The sequence below is a fragment of the Bufo bufo genome, chromosome 1, assembly GCF_905171765.1.
Source record: "Bufo bufo chromosome 1, aBufBuf1.1, whole genome shotgun sequence".
NCBI lineage: Eukaryota > Metazoa > Chordata > Amphibia > Anura > Bufonidae > Bufo > Bufo bufo.
Window position 1 is genome coordinate 170,976,627 of NC_053389.1, and position 13,201 is coordinate 170,989,827.

Consider the following 13,201-nt stretch of genomic DNA (forward strand, 5'->3'; position numbering starts at 1 on the left):
AATTTTTTTTTGGTAGATTTTTTTTTTCTAGCAACACAGCAAGGGTTAACAGCAAAATAAACCTCTATATATTACTCTGATTTTGCAGTTTACAGAAATACCCCATATGTGGCGGTAAACTGCTCTATGGGCACAGTGGTCAGAAGGAAAGGAGCGCTATATGGATTTTGGAGGCTAGAATGGTTTTTGGGCACCATTTTGTATTTGAAGAGACCCTGACGTACCCCTACAGTGGAAACCCTCAAAAAGTGACCCCATTTTGGAAACTACACCCTTTAAAGAATATATTAAGGGGGTACTGACAACTTTTGACCCCCTAAGCGTTTTACGGAATTTGGAAACTGATGTAAAAATTTCAAGTTTTGTTTCTTCCAATAAAATGTTGCTTTACCCTCAAATTTTTCATTTTCACAAGGGGTAACAGGAGAAAAAGCACCCCATAATTTGTTACCCATTTTCTCCTGAATACGGCAACACCCCATTTGTGGTGGTGAACTGCTGTGGGCGCACATGGCAGGACTCGGAAAAGAAGGAGCGCCATATGGCTTTTGCAGCGCAGATTTTGATGGATAGGTTTATGGGTGCCATTGGTTTATATCAGGCATGCTCAACCTGCGGCCCTCCAGCTGTTGCAAAACTACAACTCCAAGCATGCCCAAACAGCCTACAGCTATCAGCCTACAGCAGGGCATTGTGGGAGTTGTAGTTTTACAACAGCTGGAGGGCCGCAGGTTGAGCATGCCTGGTTTATATTTTTTAAGTGATTGTCTTATGTGGGGGCTCATTTTTTGCGGGATGAGGTGACTGTTTGGGGTACATAAGACTTTTTGATCGCTTGGTATTACTCTTTTTGTGATTTAAAGGGACTCTGTCACCACTTTCTAACCCCCCCTTTTCAAAGTATTGTTATCTGCATGGCGCCCCTGTGATTATAAATGTGTTGTTAGAAGTTAAATTCGCCGTCTCCTTTTGATAAAAAGAGCTTTTATCTAACCTGTCAATCTTCTTGATAAGGTGCCCAGGGCGTTTCTTTTCGTCTCAATCTGCCGCCCGCCGCCGCCACCGTTGGTGCCCAGCTCCTCCCCTCATGCTTTCAGCGCCGCCTGAATGTAATCAAATACGCCTCCGGCTCTCTCTGTGCCCCCTCCTCCTTTTCAAGGAGGAGGGCTGCAGTGCTCGTCTGATGAGGAGGTTGAGCGAAGTGCGCGCATGCGCACTTCGCTCAATGAGGCTGATTGTAAATGTCCGCACGGGCGCATCAGGCACAGCCCTGTGCGCACGCGCGGGATCTTTGAAAAGGAGGAGGGGGCACAGAGAGAGCCGGAGGCGTATTTGATTACATTCAGGCGGCGCTGAAAGCATGAGGGGAGGAGCTGGGCACCAACGGTGGCGGCGGCGGGCGGCAGATTGAGACGAAAAGAAACGCCCTGGGCACCTTATCAAGAAGATTGACAGGTTAGATAAAAGCTCTTTTTATCAAAAGGAGACGGCGAATTTAACTTCTAACAACACATTTATAATCACAGGGGCGCCATGCAGATAACAATACTTTGAAAAGGGGGGGTTAGAAAGTGGTGACAGAGTCCCTTTAAGGTTACAAAAAAATTGCTTTTTTGGCACAGTTTTTATAATAAAAAAATAATAATGGCGTTCATCTGAGGGGTTAGGCCATGTGATATTTTTTATAGAGCAGGTCGTTACGCACGTGGCAATACCTGAGGGTACTTTCACACTTGCGGCAGAGGATTCCGGCAGGCAGTTCCGTCGCCGGAACTGCCTGCTGGATCCGGCAATCCGGACGCAAACTTATGGCATTTGTCAGACGGATCCGGATCCGTCTCTCCGGTGTCATCAGGAAAAAACGGATCCAGTATTATTATTTTTTTTGCATTTTTAAAGGTCTGTGCATGCGCAGACCGGAAAGCCGGATCCGTTTTGCCGCAACAAAAATCATGTTTTAGTGTCTCCATAACTGAGAGCCATAGGTTTTTTTTTTTTTTGTTGTTTTTTTTGGGCGATTGTCTTAGGTAGGACCTTGCGGGATGAGGTGACTGTTAGTACTGTGATATTTTTATAGAGTCGGTCGATACGGACGCGGAGATACCCAAGGCCTCTTTCACACTTGCGTTGTCCGGATCCGTCGTGCACTCCATTTGCCGGAGGTGCCCACCGGATCCGTAACAACGCAAGTGAACTGAAAGCATTTGAAGACGGATCCGTCTTCAAAATGCGTTCAGTGTTACTATGGCACCCAGGACGCTATTAAAGTCCTGGTTGCCGTAGTAGTAGTGGGGAGCGGGGGAGCAGTATACTTGCCGTCCGTGCGGCTCCCGGGGCGCTCCAGAATGACGTCAGAGCGCCCCATGCGCATGGATGACCTGATCCATGCGATCACGTCATCCATGCGCGTGGGGCGCCCTGACGTCACTCTGAAGCGCCCTGGGAGCCGCACGGACGGTAAGTATACTGCTCCCCACTACACTTTACCATGGCAAACAGGACTTTGGTTACCATGGCTGCCAGGACGCTATTCAGAAAAAGCTAAACGTCAGATCCGGTAATGCGCCGAAACGACATTTAGCTTAAGGCCGGATCCGGATTAATGCCTTTCAATGGGCATTAATTCCGGATCCGGCCTTGCAGCAATTGTTCAGGATTTTTGACCGGAGCAAAAAGCGCAGCATGCTGCGGTATTTTCTCCGGCCAAAAAACGTACCGTTCCGGAACTGAAGACATCCTGACCGGATTTCTCTCCATTCAGAATGCATGGGGATAATCCTGATCAGGATTCTTCCGGCATAGAGCCCCGACGACGGAACTCTATGCCGGAAGACAAGAACGCAGGTGTGAAAGAGCCCTAATATGTCTACTTTTATTTTTTTTCCTATTTGTTACAATTTTATTTAAACTTCGTTTTTCTTAACTTTTTACACTTTATTTTTTTGTCCCACTCTGGGCCTTCATCTTTTGGGGGTCTGATCCTCTTTACAATGCATTACAATACTTCTGTATTGTAATGCATTGGCTGTAAGTGTATACACTTACAGCTTCCTTCCTGTGAGATCCAGGGGGCTGGATCTCACAGGCTGTCATGGAAGGCAGCCACAATGCCTAAGGAAGGCATCCAGCTGCCTTCCCTGCCATCGCATCCCTGTCACAACAGCGCGGGGACCCGATGGCCACCCCCGCACCCGGCAGGATCCCACACGTGCAGCAGTCAGCGCTGACCGCGGCCGTGCAAGGAGTTAATGTGTCGGCATCAGTGTTTTCACCAATGGCGGCGCATACAGCAGGGGTCTTGCTATCAGTAACTGCTGGACCTCTGCCGCAGCTCTTGCGCCCGCCTGATCAGAGCGCCATAGTACTACGGTGCTCGGATTTCTGTCCCGGATATCAGCGCCGTACATGTACGGCGTTGGTATCCTACGGGTTAAGGGGTATTCCTATCTTGGACATTGATGGCATAATGTTAAAATAGATGCGGGTCTCCCTCCTGGGATCAGCTCCTATCGCCAGAATGGGTCCCCCGAATTGAAGGGAGAAAAGCTGTGTATGGATGGCCACCCTCTATTGGCAACTATTGGACTGCAGGAAATAACTGAGCCAGCACTCAGTGAAGGGATAGATGGCCGTGTGTACATTGTGCGCTCTGCATTCACCACTATAGGACATTGCAAAAGGACCCAGTGCATGTGCAGTGTGCTCTCCTTCAGTTCAGGGGCCCTGTTCTGGCAAAAGCAGTGGGTCTGGCACTACACAGCGCTGTCCATTGTGTAGCGGACAGAGCTGGTAACTATAGCTCTGGCCTTGCCTAAGAATTGGCCATCAATAATAAAATCCTGGAAAAACCCCTTTAGGGCTCATGCACACGAACATATTTTCTTTCCGTGTCCGTTCCATTTCAATGGGTCCGCAACAAAAACGGAAGTTACTCCATGTGCATTCCGTTTCCGTATGTCCATATTTCCGTCCTGCAAAAAAAAATAGAACGTGTCCTATTATTGTCTGCATTATGGACAAGGATAGGACTGTTCTATTAGAGGCCGGCTGTTCCGTTCCGCAAAATACAGAATGCGCACGGATGTCATCCGTATTTTTTGCGGACCGCAAAATACATATGGTTGTGTGCATGGGCCCTTAATCTCCTGTTCTGGACTCCAGGTTGTGATGGCTGCTACCTACATGAATACATTGTAACAAATTGTCAGCTGTGAGAAGTATTTCTGGATGTAAAGCACCACGTTCTCGCTGACAGTAAACTTTTGAAATGGTGAGAAATGAGTCAAACACCAAAAAGTTGCAGTTTGCAAATTTGTGACATTCTGTGAATTTATATTACTCTAAGCCATTTTAAAAACTGGGTAGAAAAGAGGACATGCTGAGCTATGTTAATTAGGTGCACCCCAAATTCATCAGGTTTAACTTTTTAAAAAGTTGGGGGGAAAAATGTAACTTTCTTCCCCCAATATGGCTTGGGGAAGGGGGGGGGGGTGACTGGAGTAACATCCCTTAACAAAACGACTATTTTTAAAGAACTAAGGGGATTATTTACTATGCTGAAATATGCCTAAATTAGGTGTATTTCAGGAGCAGATAGCGGCGCCGCTACTTCTGCAACTTCGCTTCGCTCATGCCATGTCTAAAATTGTGGGCAGGGATGGGCCAGCAGGCCCGTTTCATTCTTCATTTTCTACAGCTGTTTAGGGCTGAGCTGTGTGGTCCCGGCACAGGGACTACTGGGGAACAGGAAATCATCAGGAGCAGGGTTACCTACCGTCCAGAAATTTCTGGACAGTCTGTAAAAATAGGCGACTTCTTTCCTCTATCGGCTAGTAATTGACTCAATTATTTTGGTGGTAATTATCATCATTTTACAGCTCAGAGTAATCACTGGTCATCAGTATATTGAGCATCATTTATCTTTATCATTCGTTATGGTTTTCCAACTAGTCCGTAAAAAAAAAAATGTTGTCTGTCTGTGATTTTGTGATAAGTTGTCCAGAAAAAAGAAAATTTCTGGTTGGCGACCCTGATCAGGAGTGAGGGGAGCCGGATAATGACGCACCTTATTTTCTGCAGGGTGAGTTGTATTCTTTAAGCCAGAAGGAAGAAGACTAAAAGATTTTGTCAGGACCCCCCTCAACAGTATTATACAATGACATTCTATACAGAGACACTGTAGAAAAAGGACAGACAGCGGCTGTTGGGCCAAGTCTGAGAGAGCGATTTTGATTAGCCACAGGGGGAGGGAGGTTTCGAAGAAGTTCCTGGGGTGTTGGTAAGTGCCTTGTATGAACTTTCTCTACGTGATAAATGTCATTTGCTGACGTGACACAACCCCTTTAACTGTACAAAAGCAAAAGTTTTGAGTAATAATAATAATAATAAATTGGTTCCTTCTTCATATTTAAGCCATGTGGATGTCTAGTGTTTAGCCGGAACATCCAGTATGCCTCCCTTTGTAACCCTTTCGATTTAAGAACGCCTCCTCCAGGGGAGCAACTAATTTGTCAATTGCAAAGTCTCTAAAGCTTTTAAAAGAAGGGTTATGTGCTGTAATAAGAGGTTTGGCTGCATTGGAAACCTTCTCTTGGTGGGGGTTTCCTATGTAATTAATGTTAAACCTTCTGGAGGAGCTTCCCACATGCATTAGATCACATTGTGCACTCTGAATTACAGTCCAGATATTGCTTTATAGTAAAAGATGTATTACATGGCTATGACCTACATTTATAGAATCCCGTATGATGCGAGAGGGAGAAAAAGGAGACCACTAGGGAATGTGCTAGTGTCTCATCGTCATAGAATATCAGCAGATATTTTATGTCTGCAAGTTGACACACTAGGGAATGCGTTATCTCCTTCCTTGCACAATAAAGCCTCTTTCACACGTCGGTGATTTCCATCCGTGACTGTGAAGCCAAAACCAGGAGCGGGGCCTCCACCGACATAAGGTGGAAGGGAAAGAGCTGCATCTGGTTTTGGCTCTAAATCAATGAATCAGCAGATACTTGTTCTGCTTCCTTCTTTTACCTCTGTCTCTGAATTTCAGCAGAAACTATAACCTAGAAGACATCTCCAGACTTCTTGTGAGTCAATTGTGTCGGGACTTGTCCCGAGGTGACTTAATTTCTGCGCTGCTCCTGAGTGACGTGTCACCATGTGTCACTATTTGTTTATCCACGGTGGCATCTGGCCCCGACTCTGCTATAACGAGGGCTCCCACAAGAGACACGCACATGTGCAGAGACCGACATGCTCATACAGGTATACACCGTCAGTGTATTCAGTCTCCACTCTCCGCCTCTTGTCTTGGACTATTTTCGTATTTTCTGGCGTGTCGCGTGTCAGTCGTGCATCATCAGTACTCAATAGATGGTTTGAATAACAGATCTGGGCGTGACTGGGAATGTCCGCCTGTCCTCCCACTGAAACTGCCTGCTCCTGTGTCACTTCCAGGTAGAGCGCTCAGTTTCTGTGAGAGTCTGACTCCTGCTATGAAGCATGTACTGTACAATGACACTGCCATCTATAGGAAAATAGAGAGCAAATCAGACTCCTGAGGGGATGATCCTCCGAAATATGTGTGGAGACCAGATACAAGTTGTACAGAATTGCATCTTCAGAGCGGAAATCTACCAGCATCTTGCTTTTTCTCTGGCTAACTAGCTCTGGTAAATTGGCATTCTGAGAAGGCACTGTAGAGTCACAGAACATGGGATGTTCTCAAGCTTGCTCACAGCTTCCAGTGACTACCAGCAGACTAGTGAGTGCAGCTCTGGAGTGTAATACATTGTAAAATCTTATCAGTACAAAATAAGGAGTATAAAGGTACTTTCACACTAGCGTTGTTAGAATCCGGCAGGCAGTTCCGTTGCCGGAACTGCCTGCCGGATCCGGAAATCCGTATGCAAACGGATATCTTTTTTCCCCGGATACGGATCCGTTAGACTTATTCATTTAAAAAACAGTATTATCCGGAATAACGGATCTGGTATTTAATTTTTTTTCAAAGATAGAAACAACTGCTCATACATAGACCGGAAAAAAACAGATTCGGCGATGCAGCAATTTCCGGGACACTTGGTACCGGATCCAGCATTAATACATTTCAATGGAAATTAATGCTAGATCCGGCAAGAGCGGTAGTGTTCTGGAATTTTGGCTGGAAAAAATACTGTACAAGGGACAGAACGGAAGACATCCTGATGCATACTGAACAGATTGCTTTCCATTCAGATTGCATTGGGACAAAACAGAAGCGTTGTTTTTGTTTTTTTACACCAGGTGTGAAACCTCTTAAATACACATTACAGGTTCTAACTCAAGAGCAATAAAGGATAAGTAGTGCATTTACAGAGATAATCCACTAGTAGAATAGTGAGTGCAGCTCTGGAGGATAATGGAGGATGTAACTTAGGATCTGTACAGAATAAGTAGTGTATGTACACAGTGACTCCACTCGTAGAATAGTGAATGCAGCTCTGCAGGATAATACATGATGTAACTCGGGATCAGTACAGGATAAGTAATGTATGTGCACAGAGACTCCACCAGCAGAAAAGTGCAGCTCTGGAGTACAATACAGAATATGTCAGGATCAGTACTGAAAAAGTAATGTATGTACGTAGTGACTTCACTAGCAGAATAATGAGTGCAGCTCTGGAGTGTAATACAGGATGTACACTGGAAATCAAAATTAAGGAACAATTTATGAACACTTGATTTTTTTTTTTTTTAAAGAAATAATGTAATTTTCATTGATCGGCAGGTGAAGGAATTTTTGTTGTGGCTACCACGCTCCAAGAACAGTGTTTTACAAAATAACAAAGGCACTTCAACAAAAAAACTTTTATTTTGCAGAATACATAATGATCAAAATTGGAGAACATCGATGACTATAGCACACAGAAAGATACAACTACATTTTCTGAATGTTACAGCAGTCACGATTAAGTGTTCAGACCTTTGCATTTAAAGGGCTTCTGTCACCCCCCATTTAGCAATTTTCATTATCAGACATTAGCTATTTGCTAATGTCAGATGAGTCCATATATATCACTGTTACCTGTCTCTGTGCTGTAATTTCTGTAAAAATCGTACTTTTTAAATATGCCAATTACTTCGCTACCAGCGAGTTGGGCGGTTACTTGCTGGTAGCCGCCGCATCCTAGGACTATAAACACGCCCCCTCCTCCACTTGATCGACAGGGCCAGCGAGCGCTCTCCTCTTCTCGCTGGCCCTCTCTGCCCATAAAATCCAGCGCTTGCGCCGTACCGGTCCTCATTCGGCGCAGGCACTCTGAGAGAAGGATGCTCTCTTGCCCGCTCCTTCCTCAGTGCGCCTGCGCTGATGACGTCAGCCTACACCCGGAAAAGGAAGAGACCATGGCACTCGTTTTCAAGTAATCAGAAGTAGTTCATTTATTGTCCATCCCAAAATTGGATCTTTTTAACAATGGCCGTGGTCTCTTCCTATTTCAGATTGATTATTTCCACTGAGCACCAACAGCTTTACAAGGAGTGCCATCCACTATAATTATTATACACCCGGAAAAGAGCATCACTAAATGGGGGGTGACAGAAGCCCTTTAATGACTTCAGCACATCTGTGGCCACAGGACATCTCTCCTCTCTCACACTGCTCTGGTGTGATTTTTGGCTCACTCTTCCTCCAGTCCCTTCCACGGTTCGGTGACTATAATGGAGTTCTTGTCCATTACTGTCAACAAGGATTTTCCAGATGTTTTCTATTGGGTTTAGATCAGGACTCAGACTGGCCCTTTCATTATTTATTTCAATATTTTCAGTTTCAAGAACTGCTTTACCCGTTTTTCTGCGTGACAGGGGGCATGGTCCTGTGTGAAAATTGCTGTCTGATTTAGTGATGACCACAGGGAAGGAACCACATGTTGTCGAGAGAGGTTCTGATCAACATTTGCCTTCACTCTGATATGTAGCTGTATAAGAGGCCCAACTCCTGCTTCAACTTTCCAAACCAAACACTTCCTCCTCCACTTTTCACGGACTTCCTTACACACTTTATTCAGTCTTTCCACAGTTTTATGACAAACATGTTTCCCAACAGACCCAAATACATTAAAGTTGCTTTCATCAGTAAAGTAACCTTTGGACCACTTCTCCTCTGACCACACAATATGCTCCTCAGCAAAGGACGGTCTAGCAGTCTAGCCTTTTATTTCTTTCTGCTAATGAGAGGTATGGTCACTGCAGACATTTATATGATGAGACTGATCCTTACCCTGTTCAGTGCTGAACTGGTGAACCATTCCAGCTGCAGTGTTGAACTGTTTGCCCATTGACATTCTTTGCATTATCCTGTCCTCTCTTGCATATGTCTTTTGTGGATGACCAGCCTTCTTGGGGTACTTGAGTTTGTAAAGATGCAATATTCTAGAAATCACAGACTTGGAACGACCAACTTCTCTTGCAATGTCTGATAGGGTCACCTCTTCGGACTTCAACTGGACAACCTGCTGCTGGAGGGTTTCAATTACTTCAGAATGGCTCAGTGAAAACTGGAAAGTTAAGGAGAATTGAACAGATCATCACTAACAAGCATTCATAGTAAAGCTAGTTAGCAATGATCTGGAGGTGTAAATGCATCGCCGATGAACGGGCAAAACATTTGTTCTTTAGGTAATTAAATCGTTTGTGCACCACAAAAAATCCTTGTTTCCCAGTGGCAGATTGTGCTGTGTAAACACGATCTTCCGGGAAACGAGTCTGTATGGAGAAGAGCGGTGGCATTAGTGATCACTCCTCCCATACACTGGTGTCCTCCGCTAGCGATTAGGAGATTGTCGTGAAGGAACGCTTTACCTGGCCCGAGAATTGCAAAGATTATCACTAATAAGTGTTCATCGTAACGCTCATTAGCAATGATCGGGATATATTAATGTAATGCAGATTATCCGATGAACAAGTGAAACGGTCGTTCATTGGGTAATCCGATCATGCACACGCTAAAATGTTTACTGGCAGCAGATCGTGCCTTGTAAACACGATCTGCTGGCATAAGCGATCGCTCCTCCCCGTACTCTGGAGGAGATCTACATGCAGTGGTCTCCTCCGCTAGTGATTAGCAGATTATGCTTCCTTCCTGACAATCTGCGGTAATATTGTCCCATGTAAAGGGACCTTTAGGCTGTCAGTTAAATGGGGTTTATCAGATAATTAAGGAAATTAACACCAGGTGCCAGATTATCACCAATAACTGGGATATATCTGAAAGCGTTGTCTAACTTTATTGTGTTCTTTTTCAAATATCTCATTGCTTTTCTTTATGCTGTTTCAGAATATATGTAACTCATGAAATATGCTTAAAATACTGATCTTTTACTCCTGTTTGGTTAATTTCAAATATGTTCTCTAATTCTGATCTCCACTTTATAACTCAAGATTGGTACTGGATAAGTAATGTACCGTATTTTTCGCCCTATAAGATGCACCTAGGTTTTAGAGGAGGACAAGTCAGGTCAGACCCCCAATGTTAATCAGACCTCATCTCAGACCCCAATGTGAATGACCCCCAATCAGACCTCAGATAAGAGCCCCAAGCCTCTCATCAGCCCCCACTGTCTCTTATCAGACCCATATGAGCCCCCATGCCACAGAGAACTTAAAATAAAAAGAAAACATTTACATCTGCTCCGGACGCCGCTGCTCTTCACCTACAGTGCGATCCTCTTCATTCTGCCATTGGCTGTGCTGTAAACCGGCGCAAATAGCGTGAGGTCAGAGAGCGCCCTCACGGTGTGTGCAGCCACAGCACAGCCGACCGCCGAGGACCAGGAAACGGTGAGTACAGAGCCTTCACCGCTTCCCGGTCCTCTGGTACTAATGAGCACCTCCATAATGGAAGCGCTTATTAGTATTCACCCCATAAGCTGCAGGGACATTTTTGCCACACTTTTTTGGGAGGGGGTGTGTCTTATGGGGCGAAAAATACGGTATGTGACTTTGCTGTTTTATGGATATTTATTTTGTATAATAGTGATGGGCACATCTTGGGGCTGAACCATGCACCTTTTCCTGTGGAAGCAAATTTAGAGATGGGTTGATCCAGGATGTAATGTTAATATTTATTTGCAGATCCTCTGTATAAGTTTAGTAAAAGCAAATGATGTTCCTTTTCTTCTAGAGCTTCAATGGAATTGAGGAAATGGTTGAGTTTCTTCCTGCCACAAACACGAAAAAAATGGAGAAAATGACGCTAAAAAAGAAACTATTGATAGTTGGCATAATTGTCGCCTTTGCACTCATTTCTCTCGCAATCGGCCTCTTAGTCTGGCACTTTGCATGTAAGTGAACCTGGGCATCTTATGGTTTGAGGATGGAGGCGTGGGATCGACACAGGCATCAGTTCTTTAATTGTCTTTTTTATTTCCAGACCGGAACAGACCAGTACACAAAATGTTTACTGGTTATTTAACGGTAACTAATATCCCTTTTGTTGATGCATATGAGAACCCAGCATCTCCAGAATTTGCAGATCTATCCTCAAAAGTGAATGAAGTGGTGAGTGGATTAATCTCAATACTGGATTTTTATTCTTTAAGACAATGATCGGTCTGTGGAAGCGAGAGGATAATTTACATGTAGAATTCACAATTTTCTTCCTCTTTTGCAGCTGCTGAATGCCTATCTCAGTGATCCTGCCATTGGGCCATTCGTGCTCAGCTGCAACGTCACAGCATTCAGGTAAGTTCCAGCCAAAGTGTTAATATCCAGAGGGGAGTTTAAAGAAAATCAACCATAAGATGTCTGTATAACAGCAGTAAAATAAAACATGGAGTTAATTCTTCACAATCCAGCCCAAGTTTACATACCATGGGACAGATACTGCCCCCATTGCTGTTCCCCTGATATGGTGGAAGTATGTACTATGAATAGAAGTCAATTGTGCCCTGATACAAACTGAGTTGGGGTGATTTATGCCAGCCTGGCGTTTTATGCCTCTTTGATATTTCCTGTCATGCTGGAGGATGTGCTTTATGTACGACGATGTGCAGACCTCATCACAAATTGAACAAATCTTTTGACGGTCCTTGCTCCTAGATTGAAATCTACTCCAGGCTAGCTAGAGTAGATTTCAGTGGTCATTTATGCAAGCAAACTGGCATAAATTATGATAATTTGCTGGGACTGATGGCCCGGCTCCACCACACCCCAGCGACGAGGGTGGCATAGAAATGCCATGTGCATCTACATTCGTGCACAGTGGCGTTCAAAAAGTTACAAACTGGGGGTTGGCTACTTTTTACTCTCAAGATTTTCATTAAAGAACAAAGAGTGTATATGACTTTATGCATACTGTCCTCTCAACAATCAGTATGAAGTCTAGGCCAGTCTTGATATCCCGTGCACTGTCAGAGGACGCACCTAATTTATGACGAGCCGCACTCCTCGTCATAAATTAGGTGGATCTTCTTGCAGTCCTCATGCCTAACCAGAAAACTGACTGCTGAGAGCTGCTGTAGATTTCTGGCTTCATTTACGCCAGAAAACTGGTATAAATGAAGATAAATTTGTTGCTGTGGCTGACCAAGCCCTTCCCCACCCTTGCCACACCTCCTTTTGAGAAACGTGGAGAGTAGTATTATCTAGGATATCGGAAACCAAAATCTACCTGCCTCTGGGTCACATTGGATCTCTGAGGAAGAAAAGGAGACATGACTTGAGATCCAAATACCCACACCCCTATTCTTTTCCCTTGAAGAAACTAAATAACGGAGGAAAGGACCTGTGAAAAATGAGGGTGGAGAAGTAAGAGAAAATGTGTGTCCTAGAGGAACACCACATCAAAAATATTAGAATGAGGGGTGTACTAGCCAGAAATAGCATGCATGAGTTAGAGAGAGACAGATACTAAAACCCACTAAATATAAGAGATCAGGACAGGGACAAAGAGGCAACCACCTCATCCTAGGGTTGCAACACACAAAGGTACAAAAGGGAGACTAAAACACAGAATGGGAAAACGTAAAAGACAGAAGGGAGGGGGGAACCAAAACGCTCAATTACAACTGGAAGGCAATCCAGGTTTGTAGACTTCGCAGTTCACTTCAGAACTGGAGAGGTTAAACTATAGGCAAGTGATAGCGGTCCAGTCCCCAACGGCTTAAAGGAATAAACTAGATATAATGTCCTCTCAAGGTGAGGGGCCAGTCTTCCTCTC

The 13,201-nt window shown here is 44.5% G+C and overlaps 1 protein-coding gene across 1 annotated transcript in view; it reads left to right on the plus strand.

Moving 5' to 3' along the window:
* The window catches only part of ST14 (ST14 transmembrane serine protease matriptase), a 49,188-nt gene that overhangs the window by 20,120 nt on the left and 15,867 nt on the right, over positions 1-13,201 (plus strand). Inside the window, exons 2-4 of the mRNA XM_040432083.1 lie at positions 11,165-11,324; positions 11,414-11,541; positions 11,654-11,724. Coding sequence (XP_040288017.1) covers positions 11,165-11,324; positions 11,414-11,541; positions 11,654-11,724 — 359 coding nt within the window. The remainder of the gene's footprint in view (positions 1-11,164; positions 11,325-11,413; positions 11,542-11,653; positions 11,725-13,201) is intronic.